The 23,373-nt window shown below is 43.9% G+C and overlaps 1 protein-coding gene across 9 annotated transcripts in view; it reads left to right on the forward strand.

The window, feature by feature from the left end:
• The window catches only part of FAM13A (family with sequence similarity 13 member A), a 131,853-nt gene that overhangs the window by 95,963 nt on the left and 12,517 nt on the right, over nt 1-23,373 (forward strand). For all 9 annotated transcript variants that reach the window (XM_035113462.3, XM_088660516.1, XM_035113460.3 and 6 more), the window contains 6 exons: nt 2,387-2,463; nt 3,434-3,476; nt 12,865-13,015; nt 21,210-21,423; nt 22,164-22,302; nt 23,226-23,307. In XM_035113462.3, coding sequence (XP_034969353.3) covers nt 2,387-2,463; nt 3,434-3,476; nt 12,865-13,015; nt 21,210-21,423; nt 22,164-22,302; nt 23,226-23,307 — 706 coding nt within the window. The remainder of the gene's footprint in view (nt 1-2,386; nt 2,464-3,433; nt 3,477-12,864; nt 13,016-21,209; nt 21,424-22,163; nt 22,303-23,225; nt 23,308-23,373) is intronic.

Below are 23,373 nucleotides of genomic sequence, written 5' to 3' on the forward strand. Positions count from 1 at the left end.
TTATTATTTGTACCCTGCCCATCTGGCTGGGTTTCCCAGGTGTGACTGACCAGCCACAGTGCTAAAGCATCTGCTTTGCATTCAAAAAGTCCCAGGTTTATCCCTGGCCCCTCCCCAAGCAGGGCTCCTGTCGGAAATCCCAGAGAGCTGCTGCCAGTCAGTGTAGAAGATACATAGCTAGATGGACAAGTGGTCCAGCATAAGGCAGATTATAAGCTCCTATTCATAAGGCCATACCACTCACAAGGAGGTTTTTTTTATCTTGGCATGTGAATGAGTCCATTGTTTTGTCTACCTCCAGGCACCATAACTTCAGATGCTTTTGAACTGGAAACATGATAAATATAGGTATCTGACATTTGATTCGAGAATGCTATTGATTGCCTCAGCATATGTTGGCAAATAGCAGGCATCGGAGAAGAGGCTGGAGGGTGATCGCAAGGCAGGGTTATTAAGTTCTTTGCGGCTTGTTGCTTCTCTGCCACAGCTTGCTAGAAAATCCCTCTTTGACCTTTGCAGTGGAAGGTGGCTGTTGGTAGTGACAAGGTGTGAACATTGCCAACACAAGACTGGCCCCTCTGTCTGCAGATTCAGGGGTCAGCTATGCCCTGTATCCTATAGAAACCAAACTTTTCCATCAATGGATGTACAAATAGGCAGTGCAATGTGTGGAAGCCCACCGATTTTTGAATACTTGATACGTTGTAGTTTTGGAGTTATGGCAAACTTTTTCCTCTGGTTCTCTTCGGCCACATTGCCAAAACCCTCACTTATACAGCTATGATTTGCACAAGGTGTTCTGCTTGGATCTTGAAATCCTTCTTACTTTTTAAGCAAATGTATGCATACATTCCAGTTGCCTCTCTTATGCCTTTGGATAAGTGAGCAAGGAAAGGAAAGGAAAGGCAATGAGTGGTTTTAGGGCTGCCAAACTGGAATTGGAGAGCTTAAAAAAATTGTTTTCTTACATTTGCCATGAAACCTGTGGTGGCGTTCATGTGGTTCCCAGATGGTCACTCATTCAGGCACCAACCAGACACAAGAATGCTTAGCTTCAGCAGGTTAAGGCATGTGCCTTTGGATCATGCCCCGAAATCATGTGGCTTGCAAATGTTTCAGATGTGGCCCCTGGTTATTTCAAAGAAAAGACTTGTTCACTCACTTGGTGCAAAAACCTAGGGCCTTTCCAGACTGGTGTTGTATTGCAAGTGTCTTCTGCAACATGTTCTTTGCACAATAACATTGCATCAGTGCTGGGTTTATTCTGCTTTTAGTTACAGGTAGGTAGCCGTGTTGGTCTGAGTCGAAGCAAAATAAAAAAATTCCTTCAGTAGCACCTTAAAGACCAACTTCTTCAGGTATCTGAAGAAGTGTGCATGCACACGAAAGCTCATACCAAAATATAAACTTAGTTGGTCTTTAAGGTGCTACTGAAGGAATTTTTTTATTCTGCTTTTGTTTGTTATGAGATGCTACCACATTATTGCTGTCCAGAGGGGGAATGAAAGAGTGGGTTGCAGGGAGAAATAAACCAGAATGGGATTTCAGCTGCAAGTTACAGGGTATGCACAGATTGGAGACCAAGTGGTGTGATCACCCCAAAACATCTACAGATGCGAACAGTGTTGAAAGCAGGAACATGTGTGACTGCCCCAATAGCATCATGAGGACAGATTAACAGAAAACGGTGTCTGGAGGTGTCCCCAGAAAGGGACATGGGAAGGGGAAAAAGGGGGATGCAATAGTACTTATACAATCTCTTGACAACCAAGTCAGGGTGTTTCTGAGAGGTATGGAATGAGTGGCTAGTTCTTGCAAGGAAGGAAAAAATGGGAGGTGAGAATGACCCAGAAATGGGGGGGCCCTTGGGGAGACAGTAGTCCAGTTTGAAAGATCACAGCTTGGTTTATTAAGACAACAAGCCTTTGCACCCAGTTCAAATGAAACAGGAAACTGGGGGTTAATAAGGAGATTTCCTGGCTTAATTGAGGCTCACAGCAAAGGGAGGAGCCAAGGGGCTGCATGTGGAAGCAGAAGGTCTCTGTGGATCTCACCTTAACAGGTTGAGATGTAATGGTTTGAATGGGGCCTGTTTGTTGTAGTGAGACCTGTGCAGAAGGGACTGTTTGGAAAGGTGAAGTATCATGAGTGAAGACTGTGGCTTTGTAGTCATAAAGAGCTATTTATATCTGATTTCATCTTTTGCTTTCCCATTAATTGACCTCCCAAACCTTCCCATGGAAGAACCTTCATAGTCATCGGCATTTTTCTACTCATATCATAGAGTTGTGTGTGCTAAGCTCAATATTGCATGAAAGATACTTTCAGCTACCACTTTAAAAATGGATGATTCATAGCAGTTTTCTTAATATTTGATGTTTTACAGGCAATGGAAACTTTTGGTTCCTTGAGACCAGTGGACAAAACAGGACCAGATGACATGGAAGTGTTTTCTGAAGACAGGTGACTTGCTTGGAATTTACTCTGGCCCAAGATTTCAGTGAATCCCAACGCTAGAGAATCTCCTTATACTTTGAAACTAGATTGCTGACTCTGAGTCAGATTCATCAGTAACAAAATGCCTTGTTTTAGATTGCATTGGCTTGCACACAACCACTTTGAGAGCCCTGTAGTTCAACTTTTCTTGAACATAGAGGTTTAAAAATTGCATGCAGAATTCTGCAGCATTTTATGGATTTGTACTTGCCTTTTTTAAGCATTACCTTGCTGGTTGATCATTCATATTTTCCATTTAGGTCACCATCCATTCTATTCCATTCATATTTTCCATTCAGAGTAGATGACTTCGGTTTTAAAGTGGATGGCTTAGTTTTTAAAGTACCGAACCTCAAAATATTTTCAGTCATCCTTTTAAAAGAGTAGCAATAGTGGTAATGGTCATTGGTCTCATTCACACATTGCATGAAACCATAGTTAAAAACAAACTATAGTTTCATGTGAATGCACAGCATGCTGGCTCACACCACTGTAAAGTGCTTGCTCTGCTCCTTCTCTGATCTTGCTGCCATGAGTAGCCAGGAAACAAACTAGAGTCTTAACTTCTTTAGTTATCCAAATCTAGGCTCATGGTTTGTTTTTCTCAAGCAAACCTTGAGCAATAAGCCAAGAACAAACCTTCATTGCCTGCTATGGGAATTTTTAGGAGTACAGCAAGGCACAAGCCCAGGCTTGGACAGCACATCAAATGAGTCTCTGGCTAGTTTCATCCACTGCACAACGGGAATTGGAGAAAAGCAGAGGGATGATTTTTTTAGCAGCAGGCATTATGCCGCTCACCACATTTAAACTATGGTTTATTTTTAACAATAGTTTCATGTGAAATGTGAAGCAGACCATTGTTTAAAATGCTGAGCTTGTTGCTAGCTTTCCTTATGATACACTTCTGATCCAAACTATTTCTTCTCTTTTGCAGCAAAGACAATGAAAGTGACAGCGACTTGTTAAGGCATCCTCAGGTTAGTGTGTTTATTTGTTGTAACGTATTTGATCCCTTGGCCAAAAAACCGAAACGCGGCTCTTGGTTAGTGAAGAAGGAGCTTTAACCAATGAATCCCAGTTAGGATTTCTTGGTGGTGAAACTGCTGTATGAGCTTAGCCTGTCTCCTTGGCTCACTACTTTACATACTGCTGTTTTTGTAAAATTGCAACTTAAAATGTTGTAAGCTGCCCTGAGAGTGGTGATTTTGCACCAGAAGGGCAGAATATATATGCTTAAGTACTGTAAATAAATGTGATGTGTTGTTAGGTCTTTAAGTCAGCTATTGGCAGTGGTGAGGTTTGCAGCACAGATTTTGTGCTTTACAAATGCTTTATTTCTTTGTCACTCTACTCGGTTAGGAAAGTTAGCATCCTGGTTTGTTGTGTAGTTTCATAAAGCACCTTGTCAGAAGCTCCATGTGACCCATTAGCTCACGGTGGTGTGAGAGCAGTTTGTGTTCCTTGCTTCACTTCTATGAAGTGGATGTTTTTTCCTATATGTTTCCCCCCCCCCCTAATCCTGGAGGATTTTGCCCTCCCCTCCTTAATACTTTCTTCCCCAGAATTGAAAATCTGTTCCTTCCCTTTGGGGTTTAGGGATTAAGAGAGGGCAGCCGCACGTTCACGAGAACTCTTTGTTCCCTGTCGGTTCCGTTTCGCCTTTCTTACTGTGATCGCTCCTTTCTTGTAGGCTTGTATTTTTGCCTAGAAAGCAAAGGGACGTGGGTGGTTTTTGAATAGGTTTAGTAAAGTTTCGTCCTTGTTCAAGGAAGATTGCACATTTGGTTCAGTGTAAGGAGGAAGAGAATTGCAGCTGGATGTTCCCAGTGCTTAAAGAGAATGAAAAAGTATTCGGTGCCGACATAACCCAAATTCTGTGTCTGGTATAAATTATGCAAATTAGCTGAATTGTTTTACATAACTTTACAAGTCCATGGAGAGGGGCAAGGAATCATGCAGAGTTCTGCAGATCTGCCCTCTAGTCCCTGCGAGATCTTCTCTGAGTTTGACCATTTTGCCAGGCTCATCTTTGTAGACTAAGGATTAGATGCTTCACTTTAAAAAAAGAGAAAGAAAAAAGAATATGCTGATATTTTCAGAAAGCTAGATTCTCTGGGTGGAATTCAGAACCATTCTAAGGAGATCGTCACCCGTTTCACTGCCATGCTGAATTCTATTTATTCTCCCAACCCTCCGGAATGGCTTGGAATCGAAAAATCATAGAGCTGGAAGGGATCCTGAGGATCATCTAGTCCAACCCCTTGGAATGCAGGAATATGCAGCTGTCCCTTCGGGGATCAAACCTGCAACCTTGGCATTATCTGCAAACCTGCAACCCATGCTGCCTCTATCCAGGTTTAACATTATTTGCGATCACTGGCAACATGACCTAGTGGCTAGAGTCACATGCAGTGCTAAACCATGGTTAAGAAGAACAGCAGCCAATATGGCGGCCTCTAGTTATTGTGGACGACAGCTCCCATCATCTGTGACCACTAGTCTTGCTGCCTGGGGCTGCAACCTTGGCATTCTCAACACCATGCTCTAACTATTCAAGGAGGGTTGTTGGGTATTTTTTAGCAACAGTGTCTGCTCTGGCTTCCACTAGCAGAACACCAGTAGTTGAATCTGGCCCCCTGGCTTCTATTCAACTAAGCCCTACTCAGAGTAGACCTACTGAAATGTCTGTAAGTTTCAGTGGCTCTACTCTAAGAAGGATTAGGATTGAATACCAGTCTGTGCTTCAGTAGACTTGTGGTTTTCCTGTACAACCCTGAAAGTCAGAGTGTAAGAACTTCGCTGGATCAGAACAAGGGGCTTGTCTAGCCCAGCACTTTGTTCTCACTACGGCAACCCAGATTCCTCTGGGAAGTCCACAAGCAGAGCAAGAGCGCAATGGTCCTCCCGCTTCATTATGATAGGAACAGGACTAGCTAGTGTTGTTCAGCTTCTCTGTCTACCTACCCAGTATGAGGATAAGTTCACAGAGTGCCAGGGACTGTCTGTCCTTCACCAGGTTGTGCAACACGAGAAGTAAAATTGGTACCTGATGCCTTGCTGCCCTTTCTCCCCATCCCTTCCCCTAAATACGGCCTGTGCCACAGAGTGCCTGTGTGTAATTTTCCAAGTCCAGCTGCTGCCATGGTGCAATCAGGAGGGGGTTATGCCAGCGTGTCGCATGCCAGGCAAAGAGGGCAAAGCAAATGCAGCTCAGCTCCGTGTTCTTGGACGATCCTTAACCCCAAGTAAACAGTTTCACAGATATAAATGTCAATGGCTGCCCAGGGTTCGCCTTTGCTTTAACGACCGTGAGAAAGTGCATTGCTAAATGAGTAAGCACATTTGCGTGTAAGTCTTTCAGGATCATCAGCAGCCATGCAGTGCAGTTCTAGATGAGGGGCTCAACCCTGGCACTACCTTTTGTAACCACTCTGCTTTTCAAGCAGCCCAGTGGAGGGGCTTCCCAAGAGTCGTGGACTAGCAGCAGAGAGCAACAGATATTGGCGTTTATTTTCAGGGTTATTGGGAAACTAGCTACTAATCCAGTGTGGCTCGTCTGTTGGGCTAAGGCTGGGAATAAAACCTCACACGTCCATAAAGTTCACTGGATGACCTTTCAGAAGTCACTATTTCTCAGATTGAGATCTCAGCGCAGTGTAGAAAGTTCTCTCCTCCTACCTTATCCTCACAACAGAGAACTGCCCTGAGATCTCTGGAGGAAGAAATTATCTGGTGTGCCCCCACTTCAAGCTGAAAAAAGACTGTACTGAATGGTCAATGTTGTTGTTGTTGTTTTGTTTTGTTGTTGTTGTTTTGTTGTTGTTTTTGTTGTTGTTGTCATTTATTAAATTTCCACACCAGCCTTCATCCATGGGTCTTAGGGCGGCTCACAACCTAAAATTGCAATATAAAAGTTCCCACCATAACTTTTACATTAGCACACCTGAATTCAAGGACTTTGACACAGAACTCAAAACAAAACATTTTTGTTCCCTTAAAAAATGGGGCGCTGGACTTCTTTTTAAAAATTGGTTTATAAAGAATCTAAAATGCTGTTAAGTATTTTCATCACAGGAAAAGGCATAGCATTTGCCCAGAGATCGCATTATCCAGGTATTACAGGGTCAAGAAAATGTTTGCATTCTTTCAGAGTAGTTTTTGCATTCCACAGCCCTTCTAAGCCTGTTGCTTAGGGGGGCTTAGGAACATACCTCTGATAACAAACAATGTTATTCAGAGCAGGCAGACTAGAACAGGCTCCCTTTCCTTTCCTTTCCTTTTCTCTGCCCACCCTACCTTCAGATGAGGGCAGAGGGCAATGGGCAGCCAGGACTTGTAAATTTCCATAGTTGGACCTTGGAGTCTTGGCTGCTGGACTGCTGGTGGTCACAGGATACAATCTCTACACGCCTTACTTGTGTCTAAAGGTGCTGATGACCATGTCCTCTCTGCCCTATTGGCCACTGAGCCCCAGGCCCTAGGCTCTTTATATCAGAAAAGGAATCAAAATATATATTTCCCAGTATCGTGATGCCTTTATATAAATCTGTGCTGTGCATGTATATGGAATACGGTCTACAATTCTCGCCTCCCATTGCAATAAAAGAATACTGTAGACCAAGAAAGGGTGCAGAAAACAGCAAAAAAAAGAAATGAAAAATCAGGAGGTTGTAATACCTTCCATATGAGGAAAGAGTTTGGGGATTTTACTTTAGAAAATAAATAGGATTGCGGAGGATATAATAAAGGTTTATAAAGTTATAAGTGGGATTTGAGGGGGGAGTTCCAATGTAGAGTGCTCCTTGTCAGGTTGCAAGCCCACCACAATATACTCCATTCCAGGATGGTCTCTTCCAAGATACTCCATTCCATTCATCCTCTTCCCACCCATTAGGTTCCTGTACCCCGTCAACATTCCATGGCCACTGAGCATGCTCAGATCTCACTGGGCTCAATCACTTCCCTTTAAGCCCCCCCCCCCAAGTCTGCCATTCTAAATTCTTTGTAGTTGTGTAACCTTGGTGTTTCCCCATACCTGCTAACCTCCCCCCCCCCCCTGCATGTGGATGGTGCTATTTTGCTATGGAAGGATCCACACTTGAAGGAGAGTTTTGTTTGGTTGTAGGGTACCTGGTATAGAGAAAAGCAAGAGATTATTTCTCCCTCTCTCCCATAACACTAGAACTTGCCAGTGTATCTCTGAATTGCAGCTGTTAGCCAGTGTGGGGCTTTGCTGTTGCCTTTGTGCACAGCTTCCAGGAAGCAGCTGGCTGCCTGTAGTTACAAACAGGATGCTGGGTAGATGAACCTTTGATCTGATCCACCATGCCTCTCCTTAATGTTTGTTTTCATCTGGGATAAGGCCGTTTCCGCTCACCTGCATTCTGTCTGCCATTACTGAAAATTCTGAGCTTATTTGGCTACCCCTGATTGAGATTATCAATGTGCTGCTCTGCAGATGTTACTGGACTCCAGCTCCAAACATCTCTCACCATTGGCCATGCTGATGGGACTCCAGAAACATTGGGGGGGGGGGGCGGTCCATGTTGACTGTTCCTGATGTAAATCTTGGAAGCAGAACGCCTAATATGGGCACCATTTTTCTTAACCTGCATTATTTCCTCGGACCACAGAGTTTAGTTTCCTTTGCTGCAGACCCTTTGAAGTGCTGCAGTAATAATAAACTTGCTGATCAGAAGGTCAGCGGTCCAAATCCCTGCAACGGGGTGAGCTCCCGTTGCTTGGTCCCAGCTCCTGCCCACCTAGCAGTTCAAAAGCACATCAAAGTGCAAATAGATAAATAGGGACCGCTCCGGCGGGAAGGTAAACGGCGTTTCCATGCGCTGCTCTGGTTCGCCAGAAGCAGCTTTGTCATGCTGGCCACTTGACCTGGAAACTGTCTGCGGACAAATGCTGGCTCCCTCGGCCTATAGAGCGAGATGAGCACCGCAACCCCAGAGTCGGACACGACTGGACCTGATGGTCAGCGGCCCCTTTACCTTTACCTTTATTATTTATACCCCGCCCATCTGGCTGGGTTTCCCCAGCCACTCTGGGCGGCTTCCAACCGAATATTAAAAACAATATTGAGAACCAAATGTGGGGAAATCTGCTTATACAGAATTTACAATTTGTTAAGTATTTTCATTGCAGGAAAAGGCATAGAATTATCTCATTATCCATGTATTGTTACAATCCATGTATTGCAAAAGGCCGAATCCCTTCTTTCAACCCCTTCGCACCATACTTCCTCTGCCTCCTCCCTGATCATCTCTGCCCAGGCCCTTATAGGTAGGACATAGGTAGTAGGGCAAGAGGGAGAATGAGACTTTCATTCCTTCACCCTACTAGATTTCACTTGTCTACTTTGGTGGTTTCATCTGCCGACTAGTTCTGTGGAGTTAATGAGCAGAAAGACCTTGCCGTCAGTTGTAGGTAACTGGCCACCCTTGGAGCTGAAGACATGTGGGTTAAACCAGCACAGATGTCACCCTTGGGACTCTGATCAACTGTGAATAACCACACTTCTGAAAGTGCAGGATTAGTCAGGAGCAGGCTGGCTGCACCTTATTTCCGCCTAAGTCTTCTGCCTTATTCTTGCCTGTAGCTTGTTCCAATCATATCCATATAGCCAGCCTTTCTTCCATGATGGATCCCCAGATGTTATGCATGGGATTCCTAAGGCACTCTCCCATCCACCCACTGGCTAGGCATGGACCTTCAGCTAAGTGGCTTCATCCATTTGCATCCAGACCATGTCCTGGGACCAGATGCATTCTAGGTTTGATTTGCATGTACAGTGGTAACTTGGTTCTCAAACAATCCATTCCGGAAGTCCGTTCCAAAACCAAGGCACGCTTTCCCATAGAAAGTAATGCAAAATGGATTAATCCAAACAGCAGCCCCTAAAACAGCAATTTAACATGAATTTTACTATCTATCGAGACCATCGATCCATAAAATGAAAGCAATAAACAATGTACTGCAGTCACACAATCAATCAATCAGTAGCTGAACTGGGTTTCACAAAAACGCAAAATAAATAGCAAAAACAGACAGACCTCAGCATAACACTCAAAACAGAAGTGTGTTCGGCTTCCGAAAAAAGTTCGCAAACTGGAACACTTCTGGGTTTGCAGCGTTTAGGTTCCAAGTTGTTTGAGTACCAAGGCATTTGAGAACCAAGGTACCACTGTAGTCCAAATTCCAAAGCTAGAATGAGCGAGCTAGCTAACTGTTAGGGTGTGGCCAATCTCGTCCCTTATTTCTATCAGAGCTTGAGCTTCTTTCACCATCAGCAGAGATATTTGACTTTCCTGACAATCCTCCCCGCCGATGCTACAAATAGGTAAATGACAGTGCTTGGATATAAGCAGCCGTCAGAAGAAGCAAAAGTAAAAATAACATTTGTGGCAACAGCGAGCCGTCCATGTGCATTTGGAATGTGTCTGTAAATTCCCTGCATCTCCCTTGGGCTCTGAGCTGCCATTATTCTGCAGAAGGGTTTATGGATTATTCATTGCATTACGAGCCGCATGAATGAGCAAGTAGCTCACCGAGTGTAACCAACACTTAGCGGAGAAAGCACAGAAATCCACTTTCATCCCAAAGCCGTGCAGCCTGCTATGCAGTGTCAGAGGCAAAACATGACAACTTTGACTACATTTAAAAAACAAAAATGTCCCAAGCTGATGTGTGTGTGTTTTAACACCTGCTGTAAAGGAGGAATAGGTTGGTTCTGAAATACACTTCATCCTGTATGGCTTGTTCCTCCTCCTTATGAACGTTCTGGTTCTGTTTACTTCTGGTTCCCGGCAGAAAAATGTTCTGGATGTACGCTCTCAGTTGATACGTCTCACTCACTTTGTGGAGAGGAGGAGTCAAGACTCTTGACACGGTTTTATTAAATTACTTGGAAAGATCATTGGGAGTCTTAAGTTACAGTGCCGTGGTACAGCTTGTTTTATAGGGAAAGAGCATTAAGAATGTTCGTTTCCACCCTGTGACAAACCCTGTTCCTGAAGTATTATTTTAGCCTTCAAATACTCCTTTCGTTGAAAGAGGAGGGGGGAGTGGTTAGGCAACAGAACATGTTCTTGGGATTGTGGATAAATACCTTGAATTGTCATTTTTACGTTAATTGGTTTGGCTTAATAACATGCCGGACAAGCGTGTGTGATTCCTAATTTTTAAAAAAACCACACACTTCACAATGTGTCTATCTTTCTCTTTCTTAAAACAATTGCAATATACGTTAAAAACAGAAGAAAAGGAAATAAAAGTGTTGTGCAATTGATTGGGGTCAAAACAGTTGAAATGCCAGAGCTTTCAACATCAAAAGATGTATGTTTCTCCTTTTGAGCAAAATATTTCCTTCATTGATCTTTCATATTATTTTAGAACTGCTTAGTTTTTCTGCACGTGCTTATTTACTTACCTATTTAACCAACTAACAAATTAAAATGGGTTGTTTCCATCCTTCCTTTTCATACGGGAGACATCCACCAGCCAGTTTGCGTGAAATAATACGTTGGGGTTGTTTTTATTCCTTCCAACCCATGGCTACTCAAGGGCAGCATAGTCTCTCTCCGTCCCCCACAATTCCCACAGACCATTCTCCAACCCAGACTTCATCATAGCTGTTGCCAATCAACTTTTGTTCCGTCATAACCCTCCAGCTGCCCATCTTTATTCCTTCATGAAATCCAAAGCAAGAGACATGCCAGGCACTGCATTTGGGAAAGCAAATCTCTCTGTAGTTGTGAGGAACAGTTGATTTTGTCGCCACATCAGTGTCACTTTAAAACTAAGAATGAATTCAGCCAAGGAAACGTGCCTGTTTTGAACAGAGAATTCTCTCTCTTTCTGTCTCTTGTCTTGCATCTGGTCTGGCAAGCAGAAATGTGTTGTACGAGCAGATTATTACCCTTTAGATTCTCTAGCGCAGGGGTAGGCAATCTAAGGCCCAGGGGCCCGATGCGGCCCAATCACCTTCTCAATCCGGCCCGCGGACGGTCAGGGAATCAGTGTGTTTTTACATGAGTAGAATGTGTCCTTTTATTTAAAATGCACCTCTGGGTTATTTGTGGGGCCTGCCTGGTGTTTTTACATGAGTAGAATGTGTCCTTTTATTTAAAATGCACCTCTGGGTTATTGGTGGGGCATAGGAATTTCCAGCGTTGCACTGTGCCCGTCCGGCCCACGGACAATGTCCGTGGGAACGATCTGGCCCATGGCCAGATCACCTTGCCAACGCCTGGGATAAGGAGATCCTGCAAGTAAAGTGGTCCCAAGGCAATTTTTGTACTGAGGAGGGGGGCAGGCAGGGCTAAGAATTCAAAAGGTGAAGTCAGACAAGTTAAGTGCGCAAAGCAAATAACAGAGGGGACTGAGAGCAAAGAGTTCTGTGTTCCTAGAGGCAAAATACATCTCCGATGTCGTGTGAGTGAGTGCTAGCAAAGCAAAAGAGCTGCTGTTTTCTCCCGCCCTCCCATATAATTTATAGATCACCTCCTTGGCAGTTTAGGAATTGCGGGGGGGGGGGGGCAGAGAGAAGATGAGTGTTGGGCAGGATGAGCCAGAAAGCGTTCCCAGTCCTCTGGCTTCTGTCCCGCAGCTCTCCAGCCTCCAGTTTTTAAATGCCCAAACCCCCTTAGAATTTGGGCTTGCGCAACCGTGTCCCAGAGCTCCTCCATAAATAGTCCTGCTCTCCCCCCACACCCAGGCCAGCTAGAGAACAACCACAGGAAGCCAAGCCGCAGCCAGCTTAACGGGCACTCATTGATCTATGCCAGCAGAGCCTTTGCGGACGTTGTCGTGGCTGGTGGCGCTCCTTGTCAGGCGGCTCGGCTTCCTCCATAGAGAGAGCAGAGAGATGGTGGTGTCTGTTTCCAAAAGACACATTTCGTTGCTACAGCAGCCCTAGCAACGGGTGGTGGGGTTTTTTGACTGCCTCAAAAGCCTTGTGCTTCAGAAGAAGACGCATTGGCTGTTCTGCCTCCTTCTTTATCTCATTCAGCAACCAAAGACTTGCAGTTATGGAGAGAGAAGCCCCCTCTGGACTGCTTGCTGTGACATTTTAAGCCAAGGATAAAGTTTTTGGAGAAAAGGATTTTATTATTTTTCTGGTACTAGTGACCAATTAAAATTGAGCGAAGATAATTTGGATGCTAAGCTGGAAAACCACCAAAGACTGTTGTTTTGTGTTTATCTATAAAAGAGAAGAAGTATACTTGATTTTTTTGATTTTTTATTTGCAAGAACTTGCACCTGCGTCTGTTTTGGTTTTTTCTTCCCCCTCTCTTGCACTGAACATTGCAAAAACAACTCTGTGAATTTGTTTCTTGTTCTGGGGGATTGTTGCAGAATTCAGGCATGAAGATCCAGGAGCATCCCAGCATTCCTGAAGCCAAATTACAGAGGAACCAAGATGCTGATGGCCAAGAAGAGAGCTTTGTATCCGAAGTGCCTCGACTGGACCTGACAGCCTTGTGCAGTGACAACAACAACTGGGAAGGTAGGCTCACACGAGTGAGAGAACTCTCTCAGCGGTGTGGCTATGTGTCTTGTCTTCCCCCTTCCCCTTGGTGACTGACCTGCAGCAACAGGAAAGGATGTGGGGACACATGGCTTGGAGAAAAAGAAAGTAAATGTCCATGTCTTTTTATTTGCCCTTTTTACTTGCTTAATCACGGAGCAGCTGAGAGAATAATGCTCTGGTATTCCTAGTGGTGTCACCATGCAAAACCCAGAGCATCAGCATTATTTTGCTTATCTGGAGGGGATTTCCTTCTGCTTTTCCAAGTTCAGATAATAAAGATGAGCACTGGAGAAAACTTGCTTACTTTCCCACTCCAATAGTCCTATGGAACTTGCATGAAATTCCTCTGTGTGTGTTATGTGTTTTCCCCTGTATGTAAAATTATGTTGTTGTTATTGTTGATGATGATGATAACAACAACAACAACAATTAATAATAAATAAATAAGTTGTATACCACCTTATACCCATAGATCTCAGGGCGGTCCACACCATAAAAATACAATATAAAAAACCTGCAGTGTTTGGTAGGGTTTTCCCTTGCTTTAAATATCTTAAATTGATTGTGCTTCAAATGATCTGGTTGCTCTTTCTCTGCTTGACAGGACAGAGATGTTTTGCATTAGCCCTTTTAATGGTTTTCATATGTCTGGACATACACAGGCACACTTCCACTGGAATATCCACTGGGAGAAGAAAAATCACTTTCATTTGTTTACATTCATGAAAATTGCGGTTTTGGATGGGACATTTTTATCTTTCCAAGAAAGGGAAGCTAGGAGTGGCATTTTTCTTTTCTGTGAAACGGCTGTTTTTGTGTCCTCATTCCCAGAGCTTTCTAAAGCTTAAATTGCAAGGGAAATTTTCAGTAATGGTGCGGAAAGGCTTGTATTTGGTCTTGTTATTTGGAATGCAGAGTTTGGGGTTTCTAATACCCTGTTTCTTCTGTGAATTTTGAACCTTCCTCTTACTATACATGTAATTAAGGGTAGCTTATTACCGAGTTCTCATATTTGTAAGTTTGAGGGCAAGAGCAGATACCCTCTTGCCTCTACAAAAGTGAAGCAAACTGTGTGGGAAAATTGTATTTTTTAGATAGACACCTTTTGGAGTTTATGTCAATTTATACATGCATGCTACTTATGTTATCAGTTCAGAATTTTAAAGCAGGGTTGATTAAGGCAGCTAAATGCAGATTTGCAATACCAGCAGTTGTGGGTGTTGCTGACGGAAGACACCAGGCGACATGATTTTAGTTTTGCAAGCTGATAATTTCCTAGATGTGCCCCCCCTCCCCCTCGGGTCTAAAGTGCTTCTCATCTTTCATTATGTTTCCTGAATATTCTAATGAGCCGTGCCCTGGAAAGGGACAGTTGTTTTTCATCTTTTCAAAGGTGACCTGGATGAGAGTTCCTCTGTCAGCCCCCTGTGGATTCAGCTGTCCGTAGTTGAACCAAAGCATTTCCTTCCCTGCTTTGAAGTCTAGATATTAAATACCAATAGGGCTGTGGCTGGGGGAGAGAGGCTAGAGGGCAGTTGAGTCTTACCTTGAGATTCTCACATCCTTTGAGGCAGAAGTTCCTCTCTACGACAGGGACATTTTAAAAGCGAAAGCTGTAAGCAACGCTTATTTCCACAAGGATGCTTCTGTGTCACCCACCCTCCTGCGTGATATCCTGGGAAAATATGAGAGTTATGTAAGGGCTGAAAGAGGTGGTGTCAGTTGCAATCTCATCTTACCGTTTTGTAGCCCCAAAACAAGGACTGCGAAATGGTGTTGCTGCCACCCATTTGGTAAATAAAGAAACCCAGGAGCATTTCACTTAGTCCCACATTGTCCCCTTCTTTACCGTACCATAATTTGTGGCACAGAGTGTCCCCTTTCCTGCAAGACAGCTGTTGAGGGGGACCGAGGGAGGTGTGGCGTCAATGTTATACGAGCATCCTCACTCGCCACATGCCAATTTAACGTACACTTGTGGAGATTTTCCGTAGAGTTCGTATCTTGAAATGTTATCACTGTCTGCAACTCATCACGTTGCGGAAGATCTTCCAAAAAGTTTTTTTCCCCCCAGTTAGGGTTCACTGAGCAGAAATTGGCACTGAAGCAAGAGACTCCTTCAGCATAACCCAGGATTGCTTGAAAAAGTTTATTGGATGTGTGTGGAACCATATCAAGTAGCAAACATGCAGTTATAAGTATAGCGGGTATCATTGATTCTTTATCACTGCACCTATGTGATTTTATACATAGCGATGGTGATTTTATTTGCAGGGATGTATTTCAGGAGGACACTAATAAAGGAGTAAAACACTTTGTAAGAATCTGGAAAAGCAAAGGACAGTGGTTGGCTCCCAAGTACATTCTCAAACTTTGCAATGCAAAGGATAACTTCCAACACATTTTATTGGATAAGCCTGTTTCTTAGTGGCTTCTCTCTGCATTCTGACACTAATCACTTACAATAATTCAGTGAACTCCGTTAAACTCAGTGGGACATATGCTATGAGTAATGTCCATAGGATTGTTCCGCACGTGTAACTTGTGATAGTTCACTGGAACTGTTTCTACTGAGCTCAGCACTTGGTAGCACACTATATTTCATAGCAGGAAATTCACTGATTCAGCTGAGATAAATGCTATGGGGAAATGCCAAGCAAAGCACCACCATTTTGGGCTGGCCTTGCTAGCCAAGCCAAAAATTGTGTTGAAGGTTCTGCAATTGGGGTGATTGTCTGGCATCCACCTATGCTGGCTTTTTTATTTAAAAAAATGTAGGAATGTTAAACTCAACCACCATTCTCACACCAATGAGCCAGAGTATGTGGCTGCTCAGGCCACTTACACTGAGCTTCCCTTGTGGCACAGTTTGCCACTCGCGTTTTTATTTCTTGGAGAAAGTTTTCACCCAGTAAGAACCAATAAGTGGTACAGTGGAACCTCGGTTTATGAACACCTCGGTTTACGAATTTTCGGTTTACGAACACCACGGACCCATCTGGAACGGATTAATCCACTTTCCATTACTTTCAATGGGAAAGTTCGCTTCAGTTTATGAACGCTTCAGTTTTTAGGAACAGACTTCCGGAACCAATTGTGTTCATAAACCGAGGTACCACTGTACTTTTGAATCCATACATAGTTGCACTTCATCTGCCCCTTACAGTAATATTGTCCAATTTATTTTACTCCTACAAACACATACTGTATATTCCGGCGTATAAGACTACTTTTTAACCCAGGAAAATCTTCTCAAAAGTCGGGGGTCATCTTATATGCCAGGTCGTATTTCTTATATGGCGAGTATATCCCAAACTCTATATTTTAACTGGAAAAGTTGGGGGTCGTATTATACGCCCAGTCGTCTTCTACACCGGAATATACGGTGCGGTATATTTGCAGAGGGGGCAGGGAGGAGAGCTATTTATTCCTACAGTCCCCGTCCCCCCGCAAAAAAAAATCATTTCAACTGACCAGCTCCCAATTCCCTCTCCTTTTTAGCATGGTGCTTTTTGTTTTCTATGGAACCACAATCTCACAACTATTACTACTCCCTCCTCTTGGCTACCCATCACCAAGTGCCCCCACCACACTTGGTGATGGGTCTCATAACCCTTAATCCCACACTAGACAACCCATGCTCGTTGCTACATTTCTGTTGGAACCCTTCTTGCTCGCCCCAAAACCCATTAGTCCTCTTGGCCTTGCTTACTGGGACAACTTCATATTGTAGCTTGAGCATTTTCAAATGTAACTAAGGAAGAACTACTTTTGATGTTCCCATCCACTCAAGGATCACATAGGGCATGGGATAATGTCACAGTGCTCTGTAGCCGATCCTACTTGTCTGTGAGGCGATGCCACTGAACGGAAGTTCAAACAAAGAAGGGAACATTTTCAAAAGGCATGAGACGGCCTTGCTAGATTGTAACAGTTTGGCACTGCTTCAGATATTTTGGAAAATGAGCTAGTAGTTATTGAATTAAGTGCTGACAGCGACTAATTTTTCAGTCCTTTTTGTGGTTTTGCCCTATATACAGTAGTTGCTTATAATTTACACCATGTGCAATTTGTTCTGTTTTGAGACTAGGATTTTTGTGACACTGATGGCATCTATATAGTAATTTTTACATGTATACAGTTAATCCTTAAATATGTTGAATATGTTAACTAAAGGAGGGTGTGGTGTTGTTGTTGTTTAGTTTTCCTTTGTGGGTGTGAAATAAGTAAATGTTTCCAGTCCTGAAATTAACCATACTGACCTGTTGAGTTTAGAGAGGGTGGCATGCTGTATGGCCTCAGATGCTTTTAATGCCTTCCGTGCTGCTATCATTTGTCACTATGGAGGTATTAAGATAGTTAGCACTTTCATAGGCAGTTGCAGGCAAGTCTGTAGAGCTGATTGCAGAATCATGTGATAAGCTTCCATCTAACTTTCAGAACAACCAGGTTTTACAGCTTTAGGGTGCGAAATCCCTGTCATTTTCGTCCAGTTGCTTGGTTTCTGTAAGTGTACCCCAGCTGGTGAAACAGAAAGAAGTATATAACTGCTTGGAAGCATGTGGTTAATTTCCAGTGGAGCAAATTCAGTAGTTATTTCTTACCTTTACTCTTTGCTGGCATATTTGTAAGAACTAGTTACTAAGCATGTAGAAATGACCTTGCTATTGACAACACAGTGGCCAGTCAGATGTCTCTGGGAAGCTCAGAAGCAGAGCTTGTTCATGAAAGACAACCATTCCCTGTTATCTTTGCCCAGCATCTGCCACAGGACTACCGCTGTAAACATGGAGGCTATATTAATAACTAGCCATTAAAAGACTTTCCCTTGCCAAAATTTGCCCTGGCATTCTTTCCAGCCATAAGCTGCTTCCCACTGCCTACATCTCCTGCTGGAAATTCCACAAGCCCTCTACAACATATTTTTCAAAAATGGTTCATCCAGGCCAAATTCATCTCTGCTTATGTTGTCAGCCTTTGCCAAATGACCCTCCCATTCCCTCCCTTGCTTGCTTAAAGAATAGCAACTCAAAAACTGGGAAGAAGAGTTTGCAGCTGGCGTGCTAGGACAGAGTGGAGGATAGATAATATGGGATTTCCCAAATGTCAACAGTATCCCTGTTGGATAACCATTTGACTTGGAGCTATTTATGAGTAGAGTTTTAAAAAACTAAACAAGTTTTTGGGCAGTGAGTATTTTCAGGAGTCATTTCGCTGCCTAAGGCAAAGGACAAAATGGCGTCCCCCCATTCCATGTACAAAAATTCAACTGGACTGCCAGTTGGATTTTACCTCAACACTGATGGGGGGGGCAGCATCCTCCACCGTACTCAAGGGCAGCAGGCCAGCTTAGGGGGCACAGAAGGGGCACAGACAAGAGCAGAGATAGGGGACGGGTTTAATCGTAGCCCTGCCAGTTTATCTGTCCATCAACATCAAATGATAAAGCTTTCCCATTATGCTTGGGGCTGAAGGTGAATGTTGGAAGCATGAATGTTCTTCTATTTTTTTTATTTTTTGTGGGGAAAGGGGGTGAAGCATATCACGCTGCATGTTGAAAAGTGGCTCACCTGGAAGAAGACTAGGCCTAATCCTTCTCCCTGATACAGTGGTACCTCGGGTTGCAGACCCGACCCGTTCCGGGGTGCTGTTTGCGCCCCCAAAAGTCCACAACCTGAGCGGCGTTTCTGTGCATGTGTGAAGCACGCAGAATGCCTCTGAGCATGAGCAAAGTGCGCAGAATGCTTCTGCGCATGCGCGCGCAGCAAAACCCGGAAGTAAACACTTCCGGGTCCGCCACCTTTGTATCATGAAAAAACGCAACCCACAGCGAACGCAATATGAGTTATGACTGTATTTCAGTTTTCTCATACAGGGAGGCTTTTTCTGTGGGGAAGTGTTCAAACATGTTTCAGCAGTGTGGATCAGGAGTATCGACCCCTTGATTATGCTGAATGTATAAGCTGGACATTGATGCAGGAAAGTTGGCAGTGAATGACTGTGGGGTGGGGTGATTTAGCTGGACGCAGCAAAAGAGTTCCAAGTTACTAAAGCCAAAGACCTGGTGACTGACTAGTACAAGATCAGAACTAAGCACTTTAGAAGCAGGAAAAGCATTATTTTTAAAGCTCGATAAGACTTTTTGTAGCCGTTCCACTTTTTCCTAAAAGTTGTACCATTTGGGGGGCAGTTGCTGTGTTTTGACTCCAGAGTTCCCTTTCAGACTTACAAGTTCAAAGCCACAAATCTTAAACCACCTAATCCCGAGAAGCTAAGTAGGAGCATGCAAACCAGCTTAGTAAACTATCCAAATGCAGAATATTAAGAGTCCTCGTGGGATCTGGTGAGACTGGTCACAAGACAAGGCATTATTTTTCAGTGTGTTCCAATACACTTGATCATCCTGGTTTCCTGTCTTGATTTATTCCCTTTCTCAATCTCTCACACAAAACTCACCACATGTTATACTTCAAATTGGCCAATGAAGGCCGGCCACCAAATAAGAGCTGATTTGTACTCTGTGGTGCTAGTCTGAGATGTGAAAATGGGATTGGTTGAATCTAAATATTATAGCCTATTCATTATTTCACAGAAGGGTTGGGAAAGAATAGGGGTAAATGCCTGTTGCCTGACCATTCAAAGTAACAGAAGCTTGGCTGCAAATGCAAGGTAGCATAAGGTTTGATGATGTCACAAAGGAAAAGAGGGAGGCTTCAGCAGAGCATGCTGGGAAGGCACGAGTGGCCAACCTTGGTCAGGTAGACGGTCTCCATCTTTGGGAATGCAGGAGGACTGACATGGGACCTGACATTTGTGGGACCCTTGCTTATGTTTGGGGACCCTTGCTTATATTACTGTAGTCTTCCAACAGCTGTTATATGGAGGTGTCTTTACTGAGGTTTGCCAGGCATGGAATGCTTGGACTCTCCAAGATCCTATGTCCTTTCCAAGTTTTGATTCCTGGGTTTCTTTTCCTGTGGTTTCCATAGATGGAACCTGATGCTTTAGATGTGCAAAAGCTCTGTAGCACCGCTGAGCTATGGCCCAAGTCCCTGTATCAGTTGAGAAAGCAAGGGATGGTCATTTCAATGCTGAATTAAAACATGATAAAAGCATGCAGAGGCAACAGTCACCACCCCTTTCAATCTGTAGTTACCACTTTAGTAATAGCTTCTTCTAGTTGGATAACGGTACAGGAAATCTCAAAACAGATGCCACAAGCCCATTGCCCAGCCCTGTTGCTGAACATCATGAAATGCATTAGGCTGTTGTAGTTTTTGGTGGGATTGTGTGTTGAAGGTTATTATGGCTTTATGGTCATCTTAGGGCCGTTTGTTTTTATGCAGTATGAACCAATTCAGGAGGCACCAGCTAATATGACTTGTAGAATTAAGATGGTCTGAAGATATCTCTCTGGATCTCAGGGTGTGTGTTGTTGACTTGTGTCTGTGATCAGCGTAATTCAGCTGTGTGCATGTTGAAAATATCGATACATCCCACTCTTAAGTGGAGCAGCAATCCATTCATCATCTTCCCAGAGATTGACTGAAACAAACCTGACCATAGAGCAGCCTTCCCCAACTTGCTTCTCCCCATGTATTTTGAACTACAAGTTCCATCATCCTTGGTCATGGGCCTGTCTGAAACATCTTGATGGCACCAGGCTGGTACTAACCTTACACTCAAAATAATGAGTGAAGCCCCCCCCCTTTCCTTGATTGGCCACAACCCAAAATAAGGTTAGGCACATTCCAGCCTTGTTTGTGTATTATTCTTCACCAACCTCCCTTTAAAATGTGTGTTATCATTTCAGGTTTCAGCCTTTCCCCTTAATAGCAATATTCCTGGCTCTGATTTCTTCTTCACACCACTGTGTTGCCGGTTCAGGGACCAACAGAAATGGCATGATAATTAGCGTTGATCTAGGGCAGCCTCTTCAGTCTCCAGAGGTTGATGGGACTACAACTCCCATCATCCCTGACTATTGGTTGAGCTGACTGGGGACGATGGGAGTTGTAGTCTTAACAACCTCTGAGGAACCCAGAGATTGAGGAGCATTTGTCTAGGGGAACCGGGAAACAATCCTTATTGACCATGCTAGAAAATCAGACCTTTTCAACTAAAAAAACAGTAAATAATCCATCGTTGCTCCCTTCCAATTGATTTCCAGAGCCCGTCCCTGCCTTTTCCTCCTGGCAACGTGATGGCTTAGATTCCAACGAAGCTCGCCTCTCTCCTCAGGCTGGCCGCCTCATTCGCCAGCTGCTGGATGAAGATAGCGACCCAATGCTGTCCCCTCGTTTCTATGCCTACGGGCAAAGTCAGCTGTACCTGGATGACACAGAAGTACCTCCTTCTCCTCCCAACTCACATTCATTCATGAGGTAGGTGGGTAAGTGGTCACGTCAAAAAGACCTCAGAACAGCCTCCAAAAAGGCCAGAATAAGTACCCCTGCTTTTATTGGAAAACATAGGTGCAGTGGAATGAGGAATGTGGCTTCCCCCTCCCTGGAGAATCCTGGGAACCATAAATTGCTAAGGGTGGTGGGAGTGTTATCTCTCTGAGGGGTGGACTACTGTTCCCAGAATCCTTTGGGGGAAGCTACGTGCTTTTCTCTTCAAGTGAGGCATCCCACTCTTGTTTTCTCATTTCCTTTTCCAACTGATGCTCAGCATTTCATGTCTTCTGAACACGCTTAGTCCTCATTGGGCTGCTTTTGGTGTTGGTTGCCTTCTTGGTTTCGTTTTAAAATATTTTTCCTACTACTACCAACTTCAGGGTTTTCTTGAGAATGTCAGTACCTGCCTCTTGTAGACCCTGTTTTGATTTCATTTCTGTCAGTACTCAACACCTGAGTTCGCTATTGTAGACTTGAGACTGCGGTGGGGCAGGGAGCATCTTTTAATGTCTCGACTTTTGCCTGGAGAGATGCTGCCAATCAGAATATACAAGTTCTGAGCTAGATGGACAGATAATCTGACCTGATATTATTAGGCAAGTTTCCTTTGCTCCTGTGTAAGGATCTTACTGGCTTCTTGGGGAATCTGGAGTTCTCTTTATTGTATAGAGCCTTCTTTCCTGTTAACACCAATTAATTCAACCATTCCCTCGCCTTCATCGCAGGAGAAGAAGTTCTTCTTTGGGGTCTTATGAAGATGACCGAGAAGATCTGACACCAGCGCAGCTGACCCGCAGGATTCAAGGACTGAAGAAAAAGATCAGGAGGTTCGAAGACAAATTTGAAGAGGAGAGGAAATACAGAGTAAGCTGTCCAGTGTCAGTTGTCCTGAGCAGGCATGTCAAACCTGCGGCCCTCCAGATGTTTTGGACTACAATTCCCATCTTCCCCAACCACTGGTCCTGCTAGCTAGGGATCATGGGAGTTGTAGGCCAAAACATCTGGAGGGCCGCAGGTTTGACATGCCTGGTCCTGAGGGATCGTATTGCTAAGTGGCAATTTTTGTGTGGGAGTAGCAACCAGCAGGGGAAATGATTGACAGCCTTTGAAGACCTTTCATTCCTAGGCTCCAGTCCTGTGCCTACTTAAGTTGGGAGCAAGCCCCATTGAACAGAGGTGAAATCACAAACTTCTGAGTAAATATGCACAGGATCAAGCCATTGACTGTTTTCAGCTGACTAAGGAATGCTAACAGATTTGCGTGCAACAAACAGCTTTTGGGGTTTTTCGAGGTTGCATTTCTCTATGGTGGTGTCTGTTGCCCTCATACTTGGGACACTTTGAAGAGTCTGTGACATTTGCAGAGAGAAGGTTTGCTTTTTTAGAAGCAAGTCCAATAAACAAAGCGTCCATTGTTATTTCCTTTAGAATATTACCTATGCTAAGCAGCACTCATAGAGTAAGTAAGATGCCAAGAGCATGCAGAGAGGCTACCCAAGTCTTTTGTGCAACCACCAGCCCCAACTTCTGTGATGCATGCAAAGAGGTTCCTGGTAGCCAAAAGGTCCTTAGCTGTTATCCAGCTTTCATTGGAGCAAATAAATGTCTTGAATGCAACCCTTGCTTTCAATATCTGTCATCTCCAGTAATTTTTTTTTTAAAAAAAACTCCCCATTGTTGTTTGGTGTGATGGATATTCGTCTTTTGTTTTGTGATGTTTTAAAGTGAGTAAATAAATCTGGGGGGAAATAAAAAAACTCCCCATCTATTTGTCCTCCCCCTTATAGCCATCACACAGTGACAAAGCAGCCAACCTGGAGGTGCTGAAGTGGACAAATGACCTGGCAAAGTTTCGGAAGCAGCTGAAAGGTGAGATATTCTAGCACGTGAACTTCAAACTCATCATAATTGTCCTGCGGTGGTTCCATCTGGTGC

The sequence above is a fragment of the Zootoca vivipara genome, chromosome Z1, assembly GCF_965207765.1.
Source record: "Zootoca vivipara chromosome Z1, rZooViv2.hap1.1, whole genome shotgun sequence".
NCBI classification, from domain to species: Eukaryota; Metazoa; Chordata; class Lepidosauria; order Squamata; family Lacertidae; genus Zootoca; species Zootoca vivipara.